At 29.9% G+C, this 11,019-nt stretch overlaps 1 protein-coding gene across 1 annotated transcript in view; it reads left to right on the top strand.

The window, feature by feature from the left end:
• Window positions 1–11,019, top strand: part of LOC106456967 (TRPL translocation defect protein 14-like) — a 33,448-nt gene that overhangs the window by 20,088 nt on the left and 2,341 nt on the right. The window contains exons 3-8 of the mRNA XM_022382772.1: window positions 4,039–4,076; window positions 6,077–6,114; window positions 6,496–6,624; window positions 7,872–7,966; window positions 8,329–8,433; window positions 9,106–9,183. Coding sequence (XP_022238480.1) covers window positions 4,039–4,076; window positions 6,077–6,114; window positions 6,496–6,624; window positions 7,872–7,966; window positions 8,329–8,433; window positions 9,106–9,183 — 483 coding nt within the window. The remainder of the gene's footprint in view (window positions 1–4,038; window positions 4,077–6,076; window positions 6,115–6,495; window positions 6,625–7,871; window positions 7,967–8,328; window positions 8,434–9,105; window positions 9,184–11,019) is intronic.

Genomic DNA, 11,019 nt, shown 5'->3' with positions numbered 1-11,019 from the left:
ACATGTGAGTGTGCAATGTCGTGGAGATGAACACCTTTCCGATGGACGAGTGAAGGGCGTTTCTGATGAAGGGTTTGATTTAAACGTTCCAGTTGCTGACTATAGATCTCTGCATTGACAGTTTGTTGTGGATTGAGGAGTTCGAAATGAATTTCACTTCTGATGTCTCACCTAATGCAAAGCATCACTTTCTGCGGATGGAGTCCAGGTTTTGGGTCAAAAGTGGTTTTTGTCTAGGACTGATCATTGTTTTTGGATCCATTTTTCATCACCGGTGACAATTCCAACCAAAAATGGTTTACGTGTCAGAAGAGACGAAGCAACATTTACATCATCGGAGAGTTTTTGAGGCACCCAAGCACCTTCTTTATGGAGTTTTTCCATATTCCTTAGATGTTTATGTATTGTTTCATTCAAAACATTTCCATAAACTTCTTTGATATTCTTTGTGGGTACAGAAGCATTCTTTCCCTTCTTGTATTCAAACAGCATTACATGACAAATGTGTGTCTCATCGTGTGCTATCACTATAAGGGATTAGAATATACTAAACTTTGCACATTATATAGGCTACACTAACGCGATGTTTAGGCAGTTTGTTTAACTATTATATGTGATTGTATGTTTTCTTGGGGGTGGTTAATGAGAGTGTTCCAAAACGCGACATTAATTTCTTGATGACCTAATATATGTTATATCTTGAAAAAAAAGGCCTGAAAAAAACCTGCTGGTCCAGGCAGTTTGTTAAACTTGATAATCTTGTAAAAGGAAAGCATAAGTGCCTGGGGCATTGTTACTGATCAGAGAACACAAAGTTCAGTAACATTGATATAAATATTTTCTTAATTGATTTGTGTCCATGTTGCATGCTGATCAAACTTTTTATGCAGTAGTGAAATTTATTTCTGTAAAATTAATGAATTTAATGAATAAATCTGATGAATGACTCTTATCCATTACTTTTTGCAGTGCTGCTTTGTTTTAAATAATGCTTTGTAGATTGTGAATTTAATCCAAAGAAAACTTGTTACAACTGGAAGTAAATGCATGTACTTGATATGAATTTCAAGATTTTGTATCAGAAATATGTTTATTCATGCATTTTGTGTTTTGTTTTATTAAAATACCCAAATGTTATTGAATAGCCTAGAGGTTTACATGAAATGGCTTCAACCATTAAAATGCATGAGAAAAAAAAACTAGGACTTTAGATTTGTAAACATTAACCAGTATGCTAAGTGCCTGTCAGTAGCAGGACACAAAAGATATTTTTCAAGTAGTATGAAAAACCCTGTCCAAGATGCTTTTAATATTGCTCTTTCCTAAAATGATCCTCTTTCCTCATTGGTCTTATACTTACTGAATTATTGAAATTAGCTACAAGAATGACAAACATTCAGTTCAACAATGCAAATTATGTTCAGATTGATGGGATAGCCATGGCAACCCATTTGCCCCCTGTGTTTTGTAATTTATGATTTTCATTGAATAGCATACTCTAAATACTGCACTCTTCCCTCATGTATATTAGCTACAACATGTTGATTACATATTTACAGGCTTTAAGCCCAATTTTTTGTACAAAAATGTAACCAACATTAGTCTACAAAATTCACCATAGAACAAAATAAAACATTGAACTTTATCATTTCTCAATGTTCTTATATGTAGAACAGATCAAGGTTTCTCCATGAATAGAACAAGAAAACCATAGCACTTTATCATTTCTCAATATCTTTATACATAGATCAGATAAAGGTTTCTCCACAAAGTATTTATCACAAAGCTATACATGCTAACCTCTACATACCTTGGAATTCCTATCAAAAAACAGAAATCTTAAAAACTTTCATTTCTATTCCTTTAACCATTTGCAATTCCCAAAACATCTGAATTCAGAAATTTAACATCCAAAAATACTGTACTTTATTAACAGATTTCCTAAAACTATCATCAAAAAATACAACTATCAACTCTCATAAATGTATTAAGTGTGATGTCCCAGATAATTTCAACTGAAGTAAAGATACCAATACCTGTTTCTTACCCTACATTCCCAGTTTTTCTCATGCTTTAAAATGGTTATGGTTTTTGTCTGTGTAAAAATACACAATATTAATGTAAAGGTTAAATTTAATTTTATACCTGACAACAAACTAGGCAGTATTCTATCAAATAAATTTGAAAACAACCATGTAAGTAATGTTGTCTATAAACTCAACTGCCAAGGTTGTACCATAAGTTACACAGATGAGACTGGAAGAAAATGTGATATGTCTATAAACCAGCAAAATCATCATCTTCTTGCACCTTTCAACATAAGACTAGTCACAACATCTCCTTTCATTCATTTCATGTAATTTTTAAGGTAAACAATAACTGCAACTGAAAAATCAAGTAAGTCTTTTTCATAAGGAATTTTAAAAAAACCTCTATAAACAAATATCTAGGTTTCCCACTATATTGATTCAACAGTGCTATTTCAGTTGCTTTATGATTAGTTCAATTTTAAACTTACATTTTCAAATCAAATTTCTTAACTCTCACTCACATGTCTTTCCTGATCATGACAACTAAACCATTCAAAAAATTGTAATTTGTCTTTTTCTTGTTTTTATAAGTTTATATACTCACTTTACTATGGCCTTCCTTATTTTTATACAAAACTACTTTATCATTAGCTGTACACAGAGGTGTCATTAAGTTTTAAAGGAACCAGCAATGAAAGAAAGTAGAGGGAGAGGGTTGTGGTGAGAAAAGCCTTCTCTGACCCTATACAGTGTTCAGCATCTGCAAAGCATCAAACTTTTATTGCATGGAAAAGTATGCAAGTTACTGTAAATTTTAAGCCTAAGTAGTAGAATTTAAAATTTAAACACTATACCTATGATGCATAGCTCTAACCTGGGCATACTTTTAAAATAACATTTTTAGTAAATGTATAACCCCAATCGGTGATACCAAATAAACATTTACTAGATTCTTAGCACAATAAATATGGCTAAGAATTTTTCTTCTGAAAAACCACATCTTGTTATTAGTTCAGCTGCCAGTCACAATTAATTATGTATAAAATTCTTAATGTTAGCTGAAAAATTCAACCATTTTGTTGTACTGGGTCTTCTTCATTTTTGATTTTGATGACTTATTTCATTCTGTCCAACATAATTTTCAAAACCAAATCAAAAGTAGGTCATACAGCTTTACAAAACAACAGTATCTATAATAATTTATCAGGTCACTATGATTTCGTTATGAATATCAACATCATCAAGATAAACACACACAAGAATAATTTGCGTATTGTTCTTCTAAAAACAAGATTTTAATAAAGAATACTTTTATATTTTCTTTTTATGACAAAAAATAGAAGATTTGCAATGGGAAGTAATTGTGTGGACAGACAAAAATTACCATATGAAATTCCTGTATATAAATAACACTGATGTCTACATGTAGTATTCAGAATTGTTTTATTATTAACTGGGCATTTAGTATCCAACAATTGTTTGTCAGTAACTCTATGGAAGCAACAATAACATCATTTACAGTAATCATCAGTGAGTTTTCCAAAATAAAGGCTTTAAAAGTAAGACTGTGAATTGTGATCTTAGTGTGTAACTTGGTAGACTTGGTTTCTGCAGGAAAATTGTAGACGTGGAATGGAAAATTGAAGATTTTCATTCTGGCATCATGGTGGAATTGTATGGTTATTATCACATCAGCTACTGTAGGACTGGTGCTGTTATTAGTTTTATATCAGCCTTAATCATTTTTCCGTAAGCTATCATGGGAGTTAAGTTCTGGACTGATTCACAGATACAGCTTATACCAGCTGTTTTATAGCATATAGTCACAGTTTATCAATAACAATGAGAATTAAGAGCTTTTCTTACATTTCCCTTTCCTTTTTCTCATAAGCTGCATATTTATATAACTTTGTATTTTAATTTTCTTGTGGCTTTCTGTAATCCTTTTCTTCTGCTTTGTATTCCTGAGTGTTATGTCTTGAAAGTCCTAATCTTAGCTTATTTTCAGGTTTACCGTGTTCCAGAAGCTGCTACCTTGCTGTTTAGGTTTGTAAAGGTTTTATCACCACAAATGTAGCTTTAATTTTAAATAGTGTGTGACTGTACATTTTTCCACTGAAAGATATTTTTTATGAGACATATTTTCTTTAATTTAACTTTTGAAGCCAGAGTTTCTCCATAATGATTTTTTTATTACCCTCTTGATAATTTTTACTTCAAAACAAGTAAATGTATATGGCTTAAAATGTTTAGAGTTAAATCCATATCATGTTTGTTTTAACTCAACTTCTGAACTAGAAACCATCTTCTGTTTATTGTTCACAAAAGCTTTTGGAGTGTTCATCATGGATCAGTTTGACTGAATGAGTAAAAAAATTCTGATACTCAGAATCTAATCATCCATGTACTATAAGCTGTTTGGAAAAATTGTGAGATGTAGTAAATTCTTTAGGTACCTTCAAGCAAAAATCTTTGACATAAGAAATTTACAACAGTGGAATAAAATAAAATTTAATATATTTTGCAAAATGCCCTCCCCCCATATATGTTTGTATAAGGTCTTATTGATCCTGTTAGTCAAAGAGAAGACCTTAAGTAACATAAGTTTGAAGAGATTCTGAAAAACTTTTATCTGTTAGAATATATGTATGAGGAAAATTATAGTCATGAAATCCTATTCTTAGGATATGAGTTTACACCACATTAAAACTGTTTTAATAGCAATATCAAGCTTTTAATCCTATTCTTAGGATAACTTTCGGGCTAAGTAAATATTTTACAGAATAAAGAATGTAAAAAGGCTGTAACAATTAAAAAAGGGTGATGTACATACATACAGCATCATAATATCAGAAAAGTGTAAACTAAACAAACTATTGCATAGTTCACAGCATCTATATTATAAGAAATGATAAAGCATATTACAAATTTATCAAATTAAGTACAAGCTGGGAAAAAATTAGCTGTTACTAATTTAGGATGTTAACAATTCTGCATATTAATTGTTTTCTTCATGTTTAATCTGTTGTAATATTTACTGACAATCTTCTGTAATATATTCTTGTAATTGAATGGTTTTATTATTAATTAGTGATGGCTAAACAATTTTTTAGTTTAATGCCATATACCTCCATGTAATAAATCATATTATCAATATATCTTGCTACAGGAAAATTATTTACATATACATCCATGAAGGATAAGCACAAACATCATATATTTGATTCTGTATATTTCTGAATTTAAATATAACAAACCTGAACACTAATTTGGTTTTTGATTACTTAAACATCATTGTACATGTTGAAAAACGTTTATTTTTTGTCATAAATTTGTTAAAATTTCAGGGAATATCACAAGCTTATATTAACGAACTACTCGGTTTTAACATTCAATTATTGTGAGTCTAATATTTAAAGTGTAGCTTTTGTAAAGATGCAATAATAGATGTGTAATAATACACTGTTTGAGTAAAGTGGCTTCTGAATGTTACCATTGCAAGACTAAAGAAAATACTTGTTTGTAGAAGTTATGTTTAGTATTGTAATGTAGAAAATATTTAGGTTTAGAGGAGTGAGTATCTGAGAGTATCATTGGAAGATCAGAGTTGTAAGTAAAGGGTTGCTTTAAAGAAGTAATTTTTGTAAAACAGTATATAGAAATAAGTTAGAGAAGATATTGTTTTAAGAGAAATTTTATAAAATTATCATTGGAATAGCATAGACGCTATGGTTTAAAGTGAAATTAATATAACATAAAATTTATAGAAAATGTGTCCATGGGTATCTTTTACTATACTTGTTGACTTGCTGTTTTACATTTAGTTGTGCAATTCAGTTTTATTTTCATTTGTCTATATTCTGTGTCTTTGTATTTTAGAGAAAATAATGTCTTATATTTGTACAATAGATGTGGCTAATTAGTGTTAATTGTGAAAAGGGTTGAATTTATTTTTGTCAAACCTGAAATTTTGTATAATTTTTTGTGTGATAAAATGATCTAGAAAAAAGTTTAAAATATTGAACAGTAGTTTTTAATTGTTACAGTGGTGGAGTCCGATTTCCAGACCTAACAGCAGAAGAAGGTAAAAAAAAATTGCATAGTATATAAAAATTTTATTAGATGGACTGATAATTGTTGGAACATGGAAATTTTTAAGTTATTGTTTTCTGTCTCAAAGTAATAATTGAAACACCATCTTATTTTAAGTTTTTTTGTGAAACATCTGCAATGTAAACATGTTTATTTTACTCACTTTTTCTTTCAATTCAGTAGTTGAAAAGTAACATAATATGAGAAGGTCTAGAAATTTACATTAGCTTGTAAACATATCGGAAACTCCGATTCTCAGTGTTGTGCAAAAATGTATTGTGCAAATGTGTACAAAAAAGATTTTGACTTTTTAGTTTGCATGAAACTTTCAGAATTAAGGATATGTATTGTGTGTTTTCTTTTTGGCTTGCAGCCATACGTTTCCAACATGATCTTCTCAGGGTGATGATGGCTCTAGAAGAGTGTTATTTTAGCCTTGCTGAGAGCTGTAAGCAAAACTGTCTGGTTATTTGTGATAGAGGAACAATGGATGCATCAGCTTGTGAGTTGATTTAAACAAGAACTTTTAGTTTTAGCTGTAAGCAAAACTGTTTGGTTATTTGTGATAGAAGAACAATGGATTGATCCATTTTTAAGTGGATTATTAAATAAGAACTGTGATGTTTAAATGCAAACATCAGCTTATGAAACTAATGCTACAAGTTTTAGAAGTAAACAGGGCTATATGCTATTTCTGAAGTAAATGCAGTAACATCAGTTTGTGAGGGGATTGTTAAATAAAAGGTTTCTATTTTAGCAGAACAGCCTAATATTATTGAAATAAGTATTGCAACAGCTAAATAGCTTATTATCAAATAAGGTTTTAGCTTTACACAGAGTTACTGGGTATTTCTGAAATAAATATTATAACATCAGTTTGTGAATTAGCTATTCAATTAGAGATTTCAGTTTTAAATATAAACAGAAGTTTTTTATTTTATCCAAATAGGTAAATAACAGAACTTTAGAAATTACATTCATCACAACTAGTCCTTGTCTTGAATAATACTTCATAAATAAATAAATAAAACAAACTATCATATAATATCAAGCATCAGACATACTAGAATTTGATAAAACTTTTGTTACTGATTCTTTAAGATGTTTCATTTTTTCGTATATATAGAAAGTATTAAAAGTGCTTTAGAATTTGCAGTGGGATTATTTGTTAAAATTATTAAATAACTGAATATTTATTAGTATCAAAATGTGTTTATTGGAAGGTTAGAGGTGTTAATATGCATATCATAAGGTGTTAAATTGAAGGCTAAGAGATGTTAATATGGAGACAATATTATGTTTTAGTATTAACAACTTAGTGTGTTAATATTATCACGTAATGTATTATGTGTGAGTTAAAGTTAATATTGATTTAATATAGAGGAAGTGCTGTGTTGTGTATACCAGTTGCACAAAGTTAATAAGGATTTCATTAAATGTGAATTTAAAAATTTGGGTAATATATTGTAATATATTACAATGGAATTGCCAAACAAACAGGTTTGGTTAAGAATTCAGTGTTTCTGATTGTCTCAAATAACCCTGCTGTCAAATGCTGTTTTTGTGCAATGCAAGTTGAACCTGCAACGTGAATTTTTAGAAAGGTTTCATAACCTTGTTGAAGACTCCCCCCCCTTATTGACAAAAATCATTGATCCTCCCTCTGTATTAAGTTTCATTGTTAGTCTAAAATCTTAAGTGTTTGTATAAAAACAATAGATGTGAACTTCAAGTGTTTTTCTTTTTCAGTCATAGTACCTGATGAATGGGACAAAATATTGAAAAAATTTGGTTGGAACCCTGTGGACATCCGTGATAATCGTTATCATCATGTACTTCATGTGGTAAGCTTAGGTGACCATTAGCACTTCATTATTTCACTTACTGCTTTCATGTAATTTGTTTTCATCAATTACTTTGTTAGGCTTAGGCAGCTTTTTTTTTATTTATTTATCATTTGCTTGTTTGATTCAGATCACCTTATTTAAAAGTTACTAGTTAGATTAAAGTACCACTTTCATCATTTACTTTATTTGTTGAGTTTGTATACCACTTTCATCAGTTATTTTACATGTTAAGTTCAAGTACCACTTTCTTCAGTTATTTTACATGTTAAGTTCAAGTACCACTTTCATCAGTTACTTTACTTTTTAACAGCTAACATTTCAGATGTTATTGACATTTTGGCTTGCTGAACTCATTACAGATGTCAGCTGCTAATGGAGCAGAAGCATTCTACAATGTTCTAGACAATATAACAAGAACAGAGGGTTTAGAACTGGCCAGAGAGATGGACCGACGTGCTGCTCAGGTGCTGATTAACATGTTTTTACATGAACTAGTATTATAAATAAAACAATAGTATTGCAGACTTAAATACAAAACTAACCCAGAACTGATAGGCCAGAAAAATATGAGTAAAATAAGAAAAACTGTTTCATATTCAAATCCTCTTAATGAAAGGTTTCATTTTTAATATTATTCCAGTACCGGTGTTTAAAGCCATGATGAGCATCGTAAAATTCAAGTTTGCTTCAACTAAATGTGTATTTAGATATCTTTATTGTTATACATGAAATTATTACAAACAAGCACTGCAAAATGTATGATCATGTTTCAAATGTCAAATTTTAGTCCTGAAGTCTAGTTTGATTATTATTTCATGTGATAAACCTTTCCAGCAATTATAGAAAATATGTAATAATAACAAATGTGAAAAATGCAGTTTGATATATATGAACAGGTGTTAAAAGGATTTTAAGTTGAATAGAAATATATTTTGTTACACTAATTTTTTTCTTTTAACACTTGGAAGAGTGAAAACCATCAGACAGTTAGCTAGTAAAACTTATTAAATGTATCATTGCTTAAGTTATCCATAGATAGTTAAATATTTCTGCATCTAGCATAAAACTTGTTTCAGTAAAACATTCTCTACATATAAATATTTTAAGATTTAATATTAATGTATTTGGTATTTAAGGCTTGGGTTGGGCATCCATATTTTGATGTGATTGACAACTCGACGGATTTCTCGACAAAGCTCAGCAGGATAATTGATGTAAGTTGTGAATCGTTACACTGTATTAACCCTATACATTCAAGAGGGTAAAAGTGCTCATGCTACTAATTAACTTTATTATTAATGTATATCTATAACCTTGGCATCAAAATGTATAACTCAGATTTTTATATTAACTAAGTCTTAATTTCAGAAGGAAATATTTAAATAGATTCTCAGTCTTCACTTCCTTGTGTCACCTTATACATCTGTGTTCTGAATTGTTCATTTTAACATTTTCCTTCTATCCTAATATTATATTCTGAGTGTTCAACTAATTAGAAATTCATATTATTGATATTGATAAGCTAGAACGTAAATTTAGGACCTCAAATCTTCTTGTTTTACTGAGATGTAAAAAAATGTCAAGCCCTCATAACATACCCTTCCCATGTCATTCTGTCTTTCAAGGAGTGTCAATAATTCTTTCTGACATTGTTCTTAGATTATTTATAACCAACAAAAAGAGCAGCATTTTTTAGACCAGATTTCTTGCATAATTATTTGATTTTGCTGCCAATAAGTAGTTATATAGCCTCAGTTTCATTGTTTGTGATTATGCTCTTCTACTCTAAGCAGCTAATGGAATTTTTTAACCTTTTTACAGCTTAGTTAGAAGGCCAGTTAAATTATAGTAGTTTCTATTGTCTGATATATTTATTTTGTTCTAAAATGCATATTTGAAAAGAACACTAAAGATTTTATGGAGGGCCAACATAGTATGAATACAATTTGAATACAAATTCCTGAAATCGTCTTCAAAATTAGATAAAATGTAAAGATTAGAAACTTAGTTAGATAACAAAAAGTATATGACTAAAAAAGTTTTCATGAGACCAGCTTGAGCTAACTGCATCAAGTGATTGTAACCTGGTTGATTGTTTATGGTAAGTTCACCCACTGTGGTTAATTGCCTGTCATGTATTTAGATTGGGTCTAAGAGAAATGTAAAGTAATAAAATTGAAAGGGAAGCAGATGTAAAGAGGTTAGACAGCTGAGGCTGTTAGGATAAATTATTATAATTGTCTGCTACAATCTGCAGTCATTATATAAAGAAGAAGATAGTTTTGATTTGATTTTATATTTTTCACAATTTACTTTATGTACATTGTTACAGTCAGTCTTGGGGTAGAGAGAATAAGATATGAAGTTTCATCAGGAAAAATACAACACCGGATATTCATTTTGGAGATTGTGGAGGTTATGCAAATGAAATATGAAACTTTAAAATTAAAAAACAAATCTATTCTTAGCATGAAAATCTTTTTTCAGACTGACTTAGTAAAAGTTTTGCAAACTCGCAGAAAAATCTTCAGTTAAAATATTTTATTAAAAATCTGATTTTATGTTTATAACAGACTTGTAATGTTTACTAAAAGTCAAATTTCTTTAAGATACACTTAGTAGATTCAGAGTTACAGTTATAGCTTCATGGTGGTTACAAGGTTGGTCAAAATTATCAGCCTGTATATATAGGGTTGAACTTCACTTCCTAATCTCTGTATGTACTACTGTACTAAACTTCACTTCCTAACCTTACTATATACTACTGTACTAAACTTCGCTTCCTAACCTCACTATATACTACTGTACTAAACTTCACTTCCTAACCTGACTATATACTACTGTACTAAACTTCACTTCCTAACCTCACTATATACTAATGTACTAAACTTTGCTTCCTAACCTCACTATATACTACTGTACTAAACTTCACTTCCTAACCTCACTATATACTACTGTACTAAACTTCACTTCCTAACCTTACTATACACCTGGAAAAAAGTTAAGCACCCCCAAATATTTTTCAGGATTGCTTATTGAAAATAAGGTTT

The sequence above is a fragment of the Limulus polyphemus genome, unplaced genomic scaffold (genome assembly GCF_000517525.1).
Source record: "Limulus polyphemus unplaced genomic scaffold, Limulus_polyphemus-2.1.2 Scaffold276, whole genome shotgun sequence".
Classification (NCBI taxonomy): Eukaryota; Metazoa; Arthropoda; class Merostomata; order Xiphosura; family Limulidae; genus Limulus; species Limulus polyphemus.
This window is presented reverse-complemented; position numbering and strand designations above follow the sequence as displayed.